This window comes from Mobula hypostoma, chromosome 1 (assembly GCF_963921235.1).
Source record: "Mobula hypostoma chromosome 1, sMobHyp1.1, whole genome shotgun sequence".
In the NCBI taxonomy this organism is placed as follows: domain Eukaryota; kingdom Metazoa; phylum Chordata; class Chondrichthyes; order Myliobatiformes; family Myliobatidae; genus Mobula; species Mobula hypostoma.
Window position 1 is genome coordinate 36578146 of NC_086097.1, and position 18938 is coordinate 36597083.

The following is an 18938-nucleotide window of genomic DNA, read 5'->3' on the forward strand; positions in this document are numbered from 1 at the left end:
TCATCTAAAAATTAATTAATCTTTGTTCACATTATGCTCAGTAACTGAGACACCAGAGGCTTCTTGAGAGAGAAAATTCTAAGCTTACCTCTGGATGAAGAAGTATTTTCTTATTTCAGTCCTGAATGGTTAATCCCTTACTCTGAGATTGTGATCCCTGGTTTGTGACACCCCAACCAGGAGAAATGTCAACTCTACATCTACTCTACTAACTCTCACCTTCTACACTCAGAAGATTATGGACCCAATCTGCTTAATTTCTCCTCCTATTATAAACTTGCCATTCCACAAATCACACAAAATGCAGGAGGAACTCAGCAGGTCAGGCAGCTTGTAACTAAAGATGCTGCCTGACCTACTGAACTTCTCTAGCATTTTGTGTGTGTGGCTCAAGATTTTTGTGCAGAATCTTGTGTTCCTTAATTCAATATGGTGAATTATGCACTCCCTGTGTTTCAAACATATCTATTCTTAGGTAAATAGATCAGACCTATACACAAAATTTGAGGTGTGATCTTCTAAGATATTTTTATTATTTAAAAACCATAAGACCATAAGATATAGGAGCAGAATTAGGCCATTTGGCCCATCGAATCTGCTCTTCCATTTCATCATGAATGATCCATTTCCCTCTCAGCCCCAATCTCCTGCCTTCTTCCCATATCCCTTCATGCCCTGACTAATCAAGAATCTATCAACTTCTGCCTTAAATAAGCCATGACTTGGCTTCCACAGCTGCCTGAGACAACAAATTCCACAAATCCACCATTCTCAAGCTAAAGAAATTCCTCCTCATTTCTGTTCTAAATGGATGCCATATTCTGAGGCTGTGCTGTCTGGTCCTAGACTTCCCCACCATAAGAAACAACCACTCTTTTGAGGCCTTTCAACATTTGATAGGTTTCAATGAGATCACCCCCTCCCCCCACATCATTCTTCTGAATTCCAGTGAGTACAGGCCCAGAGCCATCAATTGTTCCTCATGTAGTAACCCTTTAATTCCTGGAATCATTCTCGTGAACCTCGTCTGAACCTTCTCCAATGTCAGCACATCCTTTCTTCAATAAGGGACTGAAAACTGCTCACAATACTCCAACTGAGGCCGTACCAGTGTTTTATAAAGCCTCAAAATTACATGCTTGCTTTTATATTCTAGTTCCCTAGAAATTAGTGCTAACATTGCATTTGCCTTCCTCACCACAGACTCAACCTGCAAATTAACCTTTAAGGAATACTGCTCAAGGACTCCTATGTCTCTTTGTACATTGGAAATTTGAGTTTTCTCTCCATTTAGAAAACAGTCTACACTTTTATTTCTTCTAGCAATGTGCATGACTGTACACTTCTCAAACCTGTATTCCATCTGCCACTTCTTTGCCAATTCTCCTGCTCTCTCTTAATCCTTCTGCAGCCTCCCTCCTACCTCAAAATCATCTGCCCCTCCACCTATCTGCATGTTGTCTGCCAACATGGCCACAAAGCCATCAATTCCATCATTCAAATTATTAACATATGACATAAAAAGAATTGGTCCCAACACAGACCCCTGTGGAACACTACGAGTCACCGGCAGACAACTAGAAAAGGCTCCCTTTATTCCCACTTTTTGCCTCCTGCCAATTAGCCAATGCTCTATCCATGCTCATATCTTTCCTGTAATACTATGGGATCTTCACTTGCTAAGCAGCCTCATGTGCAACACTTTGTCAAAGGCCTTCTGAAAATCGAAGTACAAAACATCCACGGACTCTCCTTTGTCTATCCTACTTGCTATTTCTTCAAAGAATTCCAACAAATTCGTCAGGAAATCATGCTGACTATAGCCTAATTTCATTATGTGCCTCCAAGTAACCAGAAACCAAATCCTTAACAATCAACTCCAACATTTTCCCAACCACTGTGGTCAGACCAACTGGCCTATAACTTCCTTTCTCCTGCCTCCCTCCCTTCTTGAAAAGGTCATCTTGCAAGGACAACATTTTGTTTGCTTTCCTAATTACTTCTTACACCTCCATGTTCCAGTGAGTTGTGTACAAATACTCCCATTCCCATCGGTGCAGCAACAATATTCCCTCTCTCAAAATCGAAAAAATATTTTGGATTTCTAATATTTTGTACTAGAGCAGATTACCTCATATTTTTCACATTGGATTACATTTGCCGTCTGCCTGACTGTTCATGTAATCCGCATAAATCTCACAGAAACTCTTAGCATTCTCCTCACAATCATACACAAATTTGGATGTTTTATACATTATCCCTCTATCCAATATGAACAGCTGAGGCCTAAACACCCATCACTTTGGCAACCAAAGGCATAATCTCCAAACCTGAAAATTACCCACTTGCTTTCTATCAGTCAACTAGGTCTCAATCCATGGCATTATATTTTCTCAAAATTTTGGTTAACAATCTTGTATGGCACATTATTAAAGGCTTTTTGGTAATCCAAATACTCCTTGTTAACCAGTTTAACCTTATCTATTCTATTTGTCACAACCTAAGACAACTCTAACAGATGTACCGCACATTAAGTAAATCCATGCTTATTCTGCCCATTCCTGTAACTCGTTCCTAAGTACCTTGATGTCACTTCCTTGATAATATCTTTAACATTTTCTTCACTCCTGAAGTCAGAATAACTGGCCTATAATTCTATATTTATCTCTCACTGCAACACAGACACAGGCTCTTTAGACCACAATGTTTTTCAAAGTTCAAAGTAACTTTGTTTGCCTAATTAAACAAGTAACAACGCATAATTAAACTAATCCCTTCTGTCTTCACAATGTCCACGTTCCCCGTACTCTGCACATTCATGTGCCTTTAAAATGTCTTAACAAACAGTGGGTAATACACTGAACGGGTGTTGTGTTTGTTATTGAGGGACAGTGCACATCACACCAGGATCCAACATGCAGGATACTCAACTGAACTTTATTGACAACCCTGCTTGTACAGTGTGTGAACTCCTCCCACGTGGGAGCAGCTAGCTGAGTGGCAGAGGGGGTAACACTGTTAACTACCACTACATCTCCCCCTTTTGGGAAAAAAAGAGAAAATGTATGTACTTCTTGTCTCTAGAACTGCTTTGAAATTATAGTCACTGAAATTGAGCAATTTAATCCATTCTACCCTTAGCACATAACTTATGTTCCTTACATAACCACAAAAAAGAATCGCCAACATTATAAGTGTCTCTCTCTTTGTTTTTATGGTCTCTTTGTTTTCCTCCGTTTCTTTCACCAATTCCTTTTTTTTAAGGAACAATCTCATTTTGGGGAATGTTTTCAACATTAGGACTCTTTTTAAAAAACACTAAATCTAATGGTAGACTGCAGGAACACTCATGTCAGAGGCAAAGTTAGAGGATTATTCTTCCTCTTTAGTCACTTGCCCTGAGCTTTTAGACTATGAAGTATATCACTGTGGCGGGACAGATAAACGGCCCGAGCTGGCGTGGGTTACTGGGAGTGTTGGAGTGGATAAAGACTGTTGAACAGGTGCATCCACCTCAGGTAAGTGGTCCTTGTCAGGAGGATCAGGCCACTCTATTTGTTTCTCTACCCCTCATGAATTTTGAAGGTGCATGACAGAATACCTGTTCTGCCTGATTTCACTTTGTGATGTTCTGATCACAAACAATCATGGTGCATGCTGCTGCACTACTGTTCCTTTGGTGATTTTGGTCTGAAACCCAAACAGCTTCCCCACTCCTGAGCAGCGGCAAAGACTTTGCTCTGTGTCTGAGATCATGCACGCTCTTCGTTTTCTCACGCTGTGTTGTCTCAAAATTTCTCACTTTGTCTAAGTCCAATAAGAGAACTTGGAGAAGGGAAGGAAGAATGGGCAGGCTTGTTCTCAGTCTCTGGCCCATTGACAGCGCTGATGGACTGCAGCCATTTACAAGAGGTGGGGGGTGATAGGCTAGCAATGTTTTGTAAGGATCTTTTGCCTCCAGTAGGAAACTTAACAGTTTTTACTGCTCTTTCTGCTTCGCCATTTGCCTACGGCTACCATGGAGTGCTTGTCTGGTGTTTGAATGCACAGTCCCTGGCAAAGGCGTTGAATTCTGAGCAGCTGATTTGTGGACTTTTGTCTGACGTAAGTGTCTCTGGTATTCCACAGCGAGTGAATACAGCTTTCTGGTGCTGTGCTGCTGAAGATGTAGAGGACATCTTGGACACCTCAACATTCTGTGAGTAGAAATCCACAGGGAAAAGATATTTGTCTCTTTTCAGCTCAAAAATGTCTGAGCCTGCAATTTGCCATGGAACGTTTGGGAATTCTGTGGTTCAGCATGATTATTGTGCAGTTTTCTGCATGCTTCACACTGCTCTACATAATCTCCCAGCCGTGTGCTTAGACCGGGCCACCACACAGATTGCCTTGCCCTTAGGTGACATTTTTTAATGCCTTGATGTCCTTGGTGGATTTGACTGATGATTTTGGTGTGCATAGAAGCAGGAATAATGTCTGGAGCCATTTAGCAGCAAACCATCAAGAATGGAAGTTTATCTCTTTCAAGCTAGTAAGGTCTGAGTTCAAGGCCTCCTGTTGGAACGACTGGCCATCCGTGCTTACAGTATTGCATGACCTTGCTGCAGATTTGGTCCTTTTTCAACTCAACATGAATTTGGCCCAGTTTACTCTGTGATGCAGGAAAGCTTTCACGTACCTGAGCTAAGTAGATGTTGGCATCGTCCATGAGAACAGAGTCAGCTTCTCTCCACTTACTTTTAAATAGCCTCCTTGACAGAGTGTCTGGTGTTGTGAAAGATATGCCAGGGACATGTTCAATGTCATGACAGTATTGCATAACCCTCATTCTGAATCTTTGCAGATGTGGAGCTAAGTCATCCAAGTGCTTCAGCTAAAGAGAATGACAAGTTTCAAGTAGGTACTTAGTGCCTATCAAGTAGCAGCTGAAGCGCTCACAAGTCCACATGAAAGCCAGTGTCTCCTTTATGATTCGGGTGTAATGCTGTTCTTGATGCATATGCCTCTGGTTTCTATATACCACTGCAGTATTGCATGAGCACTCCTCCAGGCCAAAGGGAAAAGCATCTGCTGAGATTTTGAATGCTTTGTTCAGATCAAAGAACACCAATATCGGCGGAGAGATAAGCTCAGCTTTAAGTGATGAGAATGGCTTCTCCCGTGGTGCATCCCACATCCAAATGTTTCCCTGAGAGAGGAGGTCACATAGTAGCTTTGTTTTCTCTGCCAAATCTGAAATAAACTTTCCCAGCTGGTTTACCATGCCAAGAAAACAGCAGATCTCTGATACATTCATAGACAGTTCCACGTTCCGAACTCCTGCCAGTTTGTCTGAATCAGTTTGCACTTCCTCTGAGTACAGTTGGTGGCCTAAGAACTTCACCTCCAACTTTGCAAATTTGCATTTCTTTTTGTTGAGGATGATTCCAGCCTGTTACAGTTCCTCCAAGGCAGCTTCCACTCTTTTGTCATGTTCCTCAATTGAGCCTCTGAAATTGAGTATACCATCCATGAGGCTGACTACTCCTTCCAGTCCCTCCAAAATCTGGTTCATCCACATCTGAAGAAGTTCAGTGGCTGATGAGATGCCAAAAGGGAGTCTCTTGAAGGCATAGTGTCCATATGGTGTAATAAAGTTTCTGAGCTTCTGTGACTCAGGAGCTAAACAGATCTGCCAGAACCCTGAGTTTGCATCTCGTCTGCTGAAGAACTTTGCATACCCAATATGTGCTCTAATGAGGGCAGAATAAACTTCTCCTGCCTCACTGCATTATTCAATTTTGTAGATCAACACAGATCCTCACTGTGCCATCTGGCTTGGGAACAGGAACAATGCCCACACACCAGACAGTAGGTCCATTCACTCTAGTTATGATGTCAAGTCCCTCCATTCTCTCAGTTTCAGCTTTGACTTTGTTTACCAATGGGACTGGTATATGTCTCTCTGTGGTCAAAGAGTAGGGCATCACTTCTGCCCTCAGTTGGATAAGGTTCTCTTCTTTCAGTACCCTGCAGCCTTTGAACAACTCCAGGTACTTCTCCTGCCACTGAAAATTGTTTCGTGAATCCAACTTTGCAATGAAGTTCAGCTTCTCAATGGCATTTTGCCCTAGAGTGGTGAGAAGAGATTCTGAACACTCTTTTAACTGTTTCTCATTTTCCCGATAGAAGTAAACATTCCTTTCACACTGAGTTTATGTTTCCCTGGCACCATGAGTACTTTCTTTGTTGGGTTTAGCATAATGTCTGGTTTCTTCACCAGTTTTGTGAACAGATATTTGGGGATGGCTGTGACATCTGCCTCTGTGTCCATTTTGAACATCACTGCCTCTTTTTTGCAGCTGAAACATAGTATGCTGCCCTGCCCATTTGAATCCAGAGCCTCAAGGAAAGCTCTCTCTTCGTCTGAATCATGGTCTTCTTTGACTCCTGAAGAACTGTTTTTGAGGGACACAAGCTTTTATAAAGACCAACTCTACTGCAGTGCTGGCATTTCACTTCTTTTGCTGGTCAGAGCTCTTTGACGTGGAATGGAGACTTGTCGCATCTCCTGCATTTGGACATCTTACCTGCTCTTTGTTTCACTTGTCTGTTTTGTTTGAGCTGAGCTCTACTGTCACCCCTTTCTGTGGTATTTGTTTTCTGTGAAATATTCCTTGAATTTGACCTGCACCGTTTCGCACTTCTTTTCTGAGCTTCTGTCAGTTCTAGTCACTGTGAAAGACACTAGCAGTGTGGTGGAAGTTCCAGGAGTCAGGGATCATGCAATATGTGAAGTTACCATAACTAGTGAGAAGGGTCTTGAGTAACTGAAAGGTCTGAAGGTAGGTAAGTCACCTGCACCAGACGGTGTACTCTCCAGAGTTCTGAAAGAGGTGGCTGAAGAGATCATGGAGGCACTTGTAATGATCTTTCAAGAATCACTAAATTCTGGAATGGCTCCGGAAGACCAGAAAATTGCAAATGTCACTCTGCTCTTCAAGAAGGGAGAGAGGCTGAAGAAGAAAACTATAGACCAGTTAGTCTGACCTCAGTGGTTGGGAAGATGTTGGAGTCGATTATTAAAGATTAAGGTCTCAGGGTACTTGGAGCACATGATAAAATAGGCCGTAATCAGCATGGTTTCCTCGAGGGAAAATCTTGCCTGACAAATCTGTTGGAAATAAAATCAGGATAGGCAGAGGAGAATCACTTGACATTGTGTACTTGGATTTTCAGAAGGCCTTTGACAACGTTGCACACATGAGGCTGCTTAACAAGCTACGAGCCCATGGTTTTACAGGAAAGATTCTAGCCTGGATAAACCAGTGGCTGATTGACAGGAGGCAAAGAGTGGGAACAAAGGGAGCCTTTTCTGAGGTGGCTGCCTGTGACTAGTGGGGTTCCACAGAGTTCTGTGTTGGGACTGATTCTTATCACATTATATGTCAATGATTTGGATGATGGAATTGATGGCTTTGTTGCAACGTTTGCAGATAATATGAAGAGAGCTGGAGGGGCAGGTAGTTTGAGGAAGCACAGAGGCTACAGAAGGACTTAGATAAGGAGAATAGGCAAAGAAATGGCAGATGGAATACAGTGTCAGGAAGTGTATGGTTATACATTTTGGTAGAAGAAATGAAAGGGTTGATGGTTTTCTAAATGGAGAGAAAATACGAAAACTGAGGTGCAAAGAGACTTGGAAGTCCTTGTGCAGGATTCCCTAAAGCTTAATTTGCAGGTTGAGTCTGTAGTAAGGAAGGCAAATGCAATGTTAGCATTCATTTCAAGAGGACTAGAGCATAAAAGCAAGAATGTAATGTTGAAACTTTATAAAGCACTGTTGGGGCCCCATTTGGAATATTGTGAACAGGTTTGGGCCCCTTAACTTAGAGAGAATGTGCTGAAACTGGAGACAGTTCAAAGGAGATTCACGAAAATGATTCCAGGATTGAATGGCTTATCATATGAAGAGCATTTGAAGGCTCTGGGCCTGTATTCACTAGAATTCAGAAGAATGAGGTGTGGCCTCATTGAAACCTATTAAATGGTGAAAGGTCTTGACAGAGAGGGTGTGGAGAGAATGTTCCCTTTGGTGGCAGAGTCTGAGACCAGAGAACACAGGCTCAGAATAGGGGAGCATCCTTTTGGAACAGAAATGAGGAGGAATTTCTTTTGGCCCTGAGTGGAATCACGGTTCGTGATTGAGGGATAGTGCAGAGCCCACCAGGATGCCAGAATGCAGGATACTAAACTGAACTTTATAGATAGTCCTGCTTGTACAGTATGTGAGCTACTCCCATGTGGGAGTGGCTGACTGATTAGCATAGGAATAACATTATTAACTACCACTACAGTGGCCACTTTATTGGTACCTTGTGTCCTGATGAAGGGTCTCGGCCTGAAACGTCGACTGCACCTCTTCCTACAGATGCTGTCTGGCCTGCTGCGTTCACCAGCAACTTTTATGTGTGTTGCTCACAGGATGTTTTTTGTTTTTCACACCATTCTCTGTAAACTCTAGAGTTTGCTGTGCATGAAAATCCTAGGAGATCAGTAGTTTCTGAAATACTCAAACTGGGGAGGAAAAGAGGAACTATATCCCTTTTAAGGTGGCAGGAAGATGGGGTGAGGGCAGATGTCCAGAAAATGGAAGAGATATGAGTGAGGGCAGTTACCAAAGTGGAAGAAGGGGAAACTCCATTCTTTGAAGAAGGAGGACTTCTCTGATGTCCTAGAAAGGAAAGCCTTATCTTGGATACACATGTGGCTGAGGCACAGAAACTCAGAAAAGGGAATAGCATTTTTACAGAAGATGGTGTGGGAAGAGTTATAGTCAAGATAATCATGGGAATTGGTAGGTTTATAAAAGGTATCGGTAGACAGTTTGTCTCTGGAGATGGAGAGAGTTCGAGAAAGGGGAGAGAGGTGTTAAAAATGGACCAAGTGAATTTAAGAGCAAGGTGGAAGTAGGAGGCAAAGCTTATGAAATTGACAAGCTCAGGGATGGGTGCATGAAGCAGCATCAATGCAGTTGTCAATGTAGTGCAGACGGAAATCCTTCTCAGAGGAAACAGCTTATCTCTGCATGGAGATTGGAATTATTCCAAAGTATGCACTCTGTCTGAAGCATTCAGAAAGTCATAAAAAATAAAGACTAAAAGTTTTATTAGTTTTTAACAGAGAATGACTGCAGTCAGGGAGCCTGTGACAGAAACCATTCACTTGATAAAAGTGGTACATCAACTAATGAACTAATTCTCACAACAGCAATAATTGTGTAATTTTAAAATCATCCTTCCTTTGCATGCAAATACAGAGTCTGTTTGCCTAAAAATCCAAATTCAACAATTGTGATGACGAACATCTGAGGTGGTTAAAAATTTCACCACAAAGTGCACTTGATAAAAATTATTGCTCTCCTGGGGCAAATGGATGCTTTACATAAAACCTTTCTCAGAAACATGAATTTTTAGTCACAAATTAGAAGATGCTCCAGCAAGGTTTGCCCAAAGTCAGAGCTGATTTGGAAAGCAGCCACATTTCCAGAAAGTGGGAGAGAGCCAAGAAATAATTACGTTGAGGCTATTCCTGTACACTTACAGTGGTTAGAAAGATTGTTTCTTGGACGGGAAGACAACATTTTATTGCATTTCTACAGATGTAACAAGAAGTCTGTATTATTGTTTCATTTACATCATTTCCCTTCCACCCACCATTTCCTCTGGAGATCAACGATCATCCACGTCACAATTCAACATGTGTCACCCAAAGTGAGAAAACAAGAGAGTTGCAAGTTGCATAGGAGGATTGTGATAAACAGAGGGTGTTTGAGTGGAGGGAGGGAGGGAGGGAGGGACGGAGGGAGGGGGTGAGAGAGAGAGAGAAAGAAAGAAATATAAAAGATCAAGTTGGAACTCTACGATGCAGGATAAAAAAGATGTGAGGTTATGTTATGGCTGCATAAAATAATCTCAGAACTGACCAGTATTCAATATTCAATTCTGGCTCAAGCTTGAACTTAATGGCTTTAAGTAACCAGCCTTTTCCTGTTTATTTCGGAACTGATCCATTCTGACACATGAATTCTCACTTTGCCACTTCTGGTGAAGATCACTGACCTGAGGTGCTAACTCTGTTCCTAACTCCACAGACACTGTCTAATCTGCTAGTTAGCTTTGAGTCAGATTTCCAGTGTTTGCAGCTTTTTGCCTAAGGCATTTAGTTCTGTCTACTCCTGTCAACGTATGCTGAACTTTTAATAACATAAATATCAATTTCTGGTCATAACACTTTAAATCTTGTTTGAGAGTGCTGCTTGTTTTTATTAATTTTATGTGCATAACATCTATTTTTCTCCTCTCTTGTTGGGACTGTGTCATAACAACCCTCCGTACCCCAAACAAGTGCAGACGGACAAAGGTGACACTGCATGATGATATCAGATAACTTTACACAGATTGGGCAGAATTTAATCAATTATGACAACTGATACTGATAATCAATTTACAGAACACTGTATCAAAGGCACAAGGGATTCTACAGATGCTGAAAATCTTGTGCAACACACACAAAACACTGGCAGAACTCTGCAGATCAGGCAGCATCCATGGAGGGAAATAAACATGTGTTGTTTCCTCTCCTCCCCCCCCCCCATTTTCTCCCCCGTTCTGGTGGACCTCTTATCTCTTCTTTTATCCTGTCCTGTCCTCGTGACTGCCCATCACCCTTCTCCGGTTTCCCAACTCTGTAGCTACCGTCCCCTCCTATCAGATTCTTTTCCAGCCCCTCTTCCAGCTCCTCCCATAACTCTCACTCCCCCCCCACCCTCCTCCTCACCTGCTCTCACCTATTCCCAGCTAGTTTGTATCCCTTTCCCTCCCCCCCATCTCCTCATTCTGGCCTCTTCCCCCTTCCTTTCCAGTCCTGGTGAAGCGGCTGTGCCTGAGACACTGACTGTTTATTCCTCTCCACTGATGCTGTCCGACTGGCTGAGCTCCTCCACCATTTTCCCTGTGTTGCACTATGTCAGTGAAAGTTCTTTGAGAAACGTTGCTTTTCCTCCATAGATATTACAATGGTGTCACCAAGCAAAGTCATTTGATTTTCTTGTGTTTGCGCATCATCAATTTTAGATCAAATTATTGCTCATAGTTTTGTTGAAGTCAGAATCAGCAGCAGAAGGTAGCAAATGCCTTAGTTGATAAAGATGCTTCTCAAGCAGTCAGACCTCTGCTGTCTGGAACTAGCCAGCACCCTTTGCAACCACCTCGCTCTCTGGTGGCGTTTGGCTTCTTTGTCTCCAGCACATTTATAGGACTGCTCAGCATCCAGTGCATTTATTGATAGACTCTGAGGACATATGTTCCCGGTGGTTTCAATGCCTGACAAATTTACAGGAAGCCTCTGGGTACTATCTGTGATCGTTATGTTTAGAGAATGCATCTCTTTGTGCACTGTGCTGAAAGTCAGTTAGTTTGTTACCATTACTGAAAATAGAACACTATTTACAGATAAATCCCACTGGGGTGAAACAGAACACAGCAAAGAGAGAACATTAGTAACATTAAATATTTCCACCAGAACAGGCAATCCTTTAGCTATTAGCTATTGAGCCACATTCATAAAGAAGAACATTCACGATATTCCAATTGTTATGTAATTTGTTTGAGCATTTTGAACATCAGACAGATCTATCTACTGAAAGCACTTATCATTTCCAATGCAAGTATTTATACGTTAGCAGTCATAGCAAGGATGTACAAGTGTTTCCAAGGTAGTAACCAGGTGATGGTGGTGCGTGTGGTTTTCTCATTGTTGTCATTTTCAGGACGAGTTCCAGCTGCCTCCAAAGACCTTCCTCTTTAAGTAAACCATGACTATAGAACTGATTTTCTAAAACACAAACAACTAGCAACTTATTTCATATTTTTAACCAGCCTCTGATATTTCCCACCAGTTTACAGCCAGAACTCTTACAATTCAGGGGAGAGCCGCTTGGCCTGTCTAGGCTGCGTTAGTGCACGACTCCTGTCCGGTTCACCAGAAACTAAACCTGCATGTCCCTGACTGAAAGAAGGTCCAAGCCAATTCCTGTCAGGCTCATCTTATAGCGAATCAGCATTTGGCTTCAGTCTACTCAGGGGCACTTTTAAAACTAGATTGGAGCAGGCAATGTCAAGCAGGGTGGTACACAACTGCAAGAACAACTTGTTACTTAGAATCTCGAATATTAATTACCATATGTGAAATGGAAAAAAATTAAAGTTCAGTGAATAAGGGAAATGAAAGTCTGGTTTTAGTAACCAATCTCTTCTACACTTTACACAAATGTTTTTAAAAGGGCGATGAAGTGTTGCCAGACTTTCTTCAAAGAGAAAGCAGTCGTTCATATACTTTTAGAAGATTACTGATACAAAAGAGATGACCTCCATCGCCAATGTAAACGTTGATGCTTCCAATAAAATCTTGCAAATCATCTCACTCATCTTCTAATGATAATACCATAAATTTCGGCCTTACCTGTATATAACTTTCTTACTGTGCAGAAAAATAAGTGCTGAAGTGATTTCGGCAGCGTAGAACTGAGCCCGGGGTTCATCGAATTTCCGCACTTGTTGAATCTGGAACATTAAATCTCCTCCATTTACATACTCCATCACAAAGAAAAGCCGGTCCTGCAAGAGATAACAAAAAAATCTCAAAATGTGTTGATGGTGGCCCAGTGGTGGACACAGAAGTGTCAAGCCTCATTTCTGCAAGCTATGATACATAAATCCAGGCAGTCACTCCACTGAGAGGGAACCTGATTTAAGTCTACAGGATATGAAAAAGACTATATACAGTGGACATGGAGTGGGTGTTTCAATTAGTGGAACATTCTAGGATCCAAGGGCACTGATTCAGAATAAAGGGATGGCTATTTAAAACTGAGATAAGCATCAATTTCTTCAGACAGCATGTCGTAAATCTGTGGAATTTGTTGCCACAGAGAGCTGTGCAGAACAAGTTGTAGGGTGCATTTAAGGCTGTGATTGAAAGATAAGGGGAGTTAAGAGTTATAGAGAGAAAGCAAGTGAATGGGATTGAAAAAAATTCAGCCACAATAAAATGATAGAGCAGACTTGATAGGCCAAATGGCCTAATTCTATTTCTATACTCTATGGTCTTAATGGAATTGAGGAAATGCTCCATAATCAAAAGAACCAGCTTCTGGACAAGATACTAAACTGAGATACTACTGAACTCTTATGTGAGTGATGGGAGAGGGGAACTTTAAATATTGTTTTGCTGCTTTTTTTTTGGATAATACATTGATGTTATCCAAATAGAGCTGCTGCCTCACAGTTTCAATGGCCCAGGCCCAATTTTGACCTCCCATGTTGTTTGTGTGGACTTTGTACATTCGCACTGTGATGGCATGGGGTTCCTTCAGGTGCCTCTGGTTTCCTCTGACGTCCCAAAGATGTGCATGTTGGTGTCTTAATTGGTCATTGAAAATTGTGCTCAGTGTGTAGGTGAGTAGTAGAATTCAGAGAGGGATGATGGGAGAGTAGGAGGAATGAATTAGGATTACTGTAGGATATACATAAATATATGCTTGATACAATTGTAACTTTTCAGAGAAACATGGACAGACAGGGGAAGGAAGGATGTACACCATGCGCAGGCCAATGGGATTACTAAAATTAGCATGAAGTTCAGCTCAGACATCGGCCGAGTGGTCTCCTTTCACACTCTCTAACTCTGTGACCCTTATTTTGAAGATGAACAGGGGAGTTATTCTTTATGTTCTGATCAATATTTATCCATCAGCAAATACCACTATAAGTGACTATTTAGTTACTCTTTGACTAATGCTTGTGAAAGTTTACTGTGGTCTCATTAGTTGCTATGCTACATTGCAAGAGTAATTACTTTTCAAACTTTCCTTTATTAAACATGAACTACTTTGGGACTTCCTAAGGCTGTAAAAGGCATGCACAAGCACCATTTATATATACTGTAGTTACAGTTATCAACCTTCCAAAGAACCTGGCAACCAAGTGTGCCAAGCAGTTAAAGTTTACAACGAGTGAGCAAAATACACGTGTTTTTTTTTGCATGACAATGTTTTTCTTTTTGGTTGCTGTTTTGAATGTGCTGTGTATGTTTTGCACCTTGGCCGCAGAGGAACGCTGTTTCGCTCAGCTGTATTCATGCATGGTTGAATGATAATTAAAGTTGAATTTGACTTGATTTGATTTGAAGGCCTCAGTCCCTCCTTGTGCAACTGGATTGTCAATTCCTCACTTGCAAAGCCCAGTCAGTTTGGAATGGCAACACCATCTCCTCCATAGTCTCCTTCAACATGGCTGTGTGCTTACTCCCTGCTCTACTCACTTTATATTTATGACTGTGAGACTAAGCATAGCTCCAATGCCATATTTATGTTTGCTGCCAACATCCCTGCTGTTGGCTGAATCAAATATTGGAGGGAATTTGAAAATCTGTCTGAGTGGTGCCTCACAAACAACCTCTCACTTAACGTCAGCAAAAACAAAGAGCTCATTATTGACTACAGGAGGAGGAAACTGGAGGTCCATCAGTCCTCAACACAGGATTAGAGGTAGAGAAGGTCAGTAACTTTAAATTCCTCGGCAATATCATTTCAAAGGATCTGTCCAGCAAGTCAGTGCCTCTACTTTCTGAGAAGCTTCTGAAGAATCAGAATGTTATCTAAAACTTTGACAAAATCCTTTAGATGCACAGTGGAGAGTCAACTGACTAGTTGCATCATGGCCTGGTATGGAAACGCCAATGCCCTTGAACAACAAAGGTAATGGATGTGGCCCAGTGCACTGTGGGTAAAGCCCTCCCCACCATTGAGCACACCTACACGGAGCGTTGTCGCAGGAAAGCAGCATCCACCTTCAGGGAGCCCCACCATCTGGCCCATGCTCTATCCCACTTCTGCCATCAGGAAGGAGGTTCAGGAGCCTTAGGTCCCACACCACCCAAGTTCAGGAACAGTTATCACCCTTCACCCATCAGGCTCCTGAACCTCCTTCACTCACCCCAACACTGAGGCTCCAACTAATTCCTCAACCTATGGATTCACATTCAAGGGCTCTACAACTCTTGTTCTCAACATTATTTATTATTTAGTTATTGATTATTATTATTATTTTGTTTTTCTTTTTGCACTTACACAATTTCTTATCTTTGTACATTGGTTCATTGCCCGCCTTTTTGTGCAGTTTTCCATTAATTTTTTGTATTTATTGTGAATGCCAACAAGCAGGGCTTTATATAGTGACATATACAGTATGTACTTTGATAATAAATTTACTTTGAGCTTTGAACCTGAATTTGTCCTCATCATCGCAGTATAGGAGGCCATGGTGAGACATGTTAGAATGGAAACAGAAATTGAGTAGAAATCGGTAAATGGGAAGTTGATAGAAGTCAGACTCTAAAACTGCTCTTACTACGGACAGCTCAGTTGCAGATTTCAGCTGTTGGGTAAAACCTTTGCGGCCAATAACATTCTTCACATGTTTTGAAGAGGGCGCTCAAGAGAGGAAGACGTGGTTTCGAAAGTTTAATTTTAATTATTCTCCAAGGTCTACCCTGGGTTGCAGCCAAGACCAAACTGAAGTGATGTATTTCCATGTAACTAACACACTGTCCAAATAGCCATTCTGTAGAAATTGCACAATTTCTTCGGCATCAGCCACGCAGTTTTACTCACTATCTCACACACTGCCTCTTCTCTTTCTCCCTCCCCCTCACCCCCTCTCTCTTGCACACTAAATACGTCTGTTCTGTTTTCAAGGGCTGTAAGAGAGTGAGACAACAGAGAGGCAGAAGTGAAAACAAGGGAAAATGTGCAGATAACACACATCAAAGTTGCTGGTGAACACAGCAGGCCAGGCAGCATCTGTAGGAAGAGGTGCAGTCGACGTTTCAGGCCGAGACCCTTCGTCAGGACTAACTGAAGGAAGAGTGAGTAAGGGATTTGAAAGTTGGAGGGGGAGGGGGAGATCCAAAATGATAGGAGAACACAGGAGGGGGAGGGATAGAGCCAAGAGCTGGACAGGTGATAGGCAAAAGGGGATACGAGAGGATCATGGGACAGGAGGTCCAGGAAGAAAGAGAAGGGGGGGGTGGGGGGGACCCAGAGGATGGGCAAGAGGTATATTCAGAGGGACAGAGGGAGAAAAAGGAGAGTGAGAGAAAGAATGTGTGTATAAAAATAAGTAACAGATGGGGTACGAGGGGGAGGTGGGGCCTTAGCGGAAGTTAGAGAAGTCGATGTTCATGCCATCAGGTTGGAGGCTACCCAGACGGAACATAAGGTGTTGTTCCTCCAACCTGAGTGTGGCTTCATCTTTACAGTAGAGGAAGCTGTGGATAGACATGTCAGAATGGGAATGGAATGTGGAATTAAAATGTGTGGCCACTGGGAGATCCTGCTTTCTCTGGCGGACAGAGCGTAGATGTTCAGCAAAGCGGTCTCCCAGTCTGCGTCGGGTCTCGCCAATATATAAAAGGCCACATCGGGAGCACCGGACGCAGTATATCACCCCAGTCGACTCACAGGTGAAGTGTTGCCTCACCTGGAAGGACTGTTTGGGGCCCTGAATGGTGGTAAGGGAGGAAGTGTAAGGGCATGTGTAGCACTTGTTCCGCTTACACGGATAAGTGCCAGGAGGGAGATCAGTGGGGAGGGATGGGGGGGACGAATGGACAAGGGAGTTGTGTAGGGAGCGATCCCTGCGGAATGCAGAGGGGGGGGAGGGAAAGATGTGCTTAGTGGTGGGATCCCCTTGGAGGTGGCGGAAGTTACGGAGAATAATATGTTGGACCCGGAGGCTGGTGGGGTGGTAGGTGAGGACCAGGGGAACCCTATTCCTAGTGGGGTGGCGGGAGGATGGAGTGAGAGCAGATGTACGTGAAATGGGGGAGATACGTTTAAGAGCAGAGTTGATAGTGGAGGAAGGGAAGCCCCTTTCTTTGAAAAAGGAAGACATCTCCCTCGTCCTAGAATGAAAAGCCTCATCCTGAGAGCAGATGCGGTGGAGACGGAGGAATTGCGAGAAGGGGATGGCGTTTTTGCAAGAGACAGGGTGAGAAGAGGAATAGTCCAGATAGCTGTGAGAGTCAGTAGGCTTATAGTAGACATCAGTGGATAAGCTGTCTCCAGAGACAGAGACAGAAAGATCTGGAAAGGGGAGGGAGGTGTCGGAAATGGACCAGGTAAACTTGAGGGCAGGGTGAAAGTTGGAGGCAAAGTTAATAAAGTCAACGAGTTCTGCATGCATGCAGGAAGCAGCGCCAATGCAGTCGTCGATGTAGCCAAGGAAAAGTGGGGGACAGATACCAGAATAGGCACGGAACATAGATTGTTCCACAAACCCAACAAAAAGGCAGGCATAGCTAGGACCCATACGGGTGCCCATAGCTACACCTTTAGTTTGGAGGAATTGGGAGGAGCCAAAGGAGAAATTATTAAGAGTAAGGACTAATTCTGCTAGACGGAGCAGAGTGGTGGTAGAGGGGAACTGATTAGGTCTGGAATCCAAAAAGAAGCGTAGAGCTTTGAGACCTTCCTGATGGGGGATGGAAGTATATAAGGACTGGACATCCATGGTGAAAATAAAGCGGTGGGGGCCAGGGAACTTAAAATCATTGAAAAGTTTAAGAGCGTGAGAAGTGTCACGAACATAGGTCGGAAGGGATTGAACAAGGGGTGATAAAACCGTGTCGAGGTATGCAAAAACGAGTTCGGTGGGGCCACCTCCCCCTCGTACCCCATCTGTTACTTATTTTTATGCACACATTCTTTCTCTCACTCTCCTTTTTCTCCCTCTGTCCCTCCGAATATACCTCTTGCCCATCCTCTGGGTCCCCCCCCCACTGGTCTTTCTTCCCAGACCTCCTGTCCCATGATCCTCTCGTATCCCCTTTTGCCTATCACCTGTCCAGCTCTTGGCTCTATCCCTCCCCCTCCTGTCTTCTGCTATCATTTTGGATCTCCCCCTACCCCTCCCCCCTCCAACTTCCAAATCCCTTACTAACTCTTCCATCAGTTAGTCCTGCCGAAGGGCCTCGGCCTGAAACGTCCACTGTACCTCTTCCTACAGATGCTGCCTGGCCTGCTGCGTTCACCAGCAACTTTGATGTGTGTTGCTTAAAATGTGCAGATGCTGGAAATCCAAGTAACACACACAAAGTGCTGGAAGAGCTCAGTAGGCCAGGCAGCGTCTATGGAAAAGAGTACAGTCAACGTTTCGGGCCGAGATCCTTCAGCAGGATTAGAGAAAAAAAAAGTTGAGGAGTAGATTTGAAAGGTGCGGGGAGAGAAGAGAGAAGCTCAAGGTGATAGGTGAAACCAGGAGGTGGAGGGATGAAGTAAAGAGCTGGGAAGTTGATTGGTGAAAGTGATACAGGGCTGGAGAAGAGGGAATCTAATAGGAGAGGACAGAAGGCCACGGAAGAAAGAAAAGGGGGGAGGAGCACCTGAGGGAGGTGATGGGTGGGGAAAGGAGATGAGGGGAATGGTGAGGGGTGGGGGACGGGCAGTACTGGAAGTTTGAGAAATCAATGTTCATGCCATCAGGTTGGAGGCTACCCAGACGGAATATAAGGTATTGTTCCTCCGATCTAAGTGTGGCCTCATTATGACAGTGGAGGAGGCCATGGATAGACATATTGGACTGAGAAATGGAATTAAAATAGGTGGCCACTGGGAGATCCCACTTTTTCTGGCGGACAGAGTGCAGGAGGGAGGCTGCAGAGGGTCTGGAATGTTGAGGTCGAGTCAGGCGACATTCAGCAATGGAGAAATGGTGGTCCAGTGACAGCCTCAGAGCAAAAGAAAACAAGAAGAGGAGTAGGCCACTCAGCCCTTTAATCCCTCTCTGTCATTCAGTATGATGATGGCAGATTCTTATGGCCTCATCTCCGCTCCCGTT

At 43.3% G+C, this 18938-nt stretch overlaps 1 protein-coding gene across 2 annotated transcripts in view; it reads right to left on the bottom strand.

Annotated features, from left to right (window-relative positions):
* The window catches only part of prkcha (protein kinase C, eta, a), a 255443-nt gene that overhangs the window by 56070 nt on the left and 180435 nt on the right, over positions 1-18938 (bottom strand). For both annotated transcript variants that reach the window (XM_063046465.1, XM_063046475.1), the window contains exon 10: positions 12502-12656. In XM_063046465.1, the coding sequence (XP_062902535.1) occupies positions 12502-12656 (155 nt within the window). The remainder of the gene's footprint in view (positions 1-12501; positions 12657-18938) is intronic.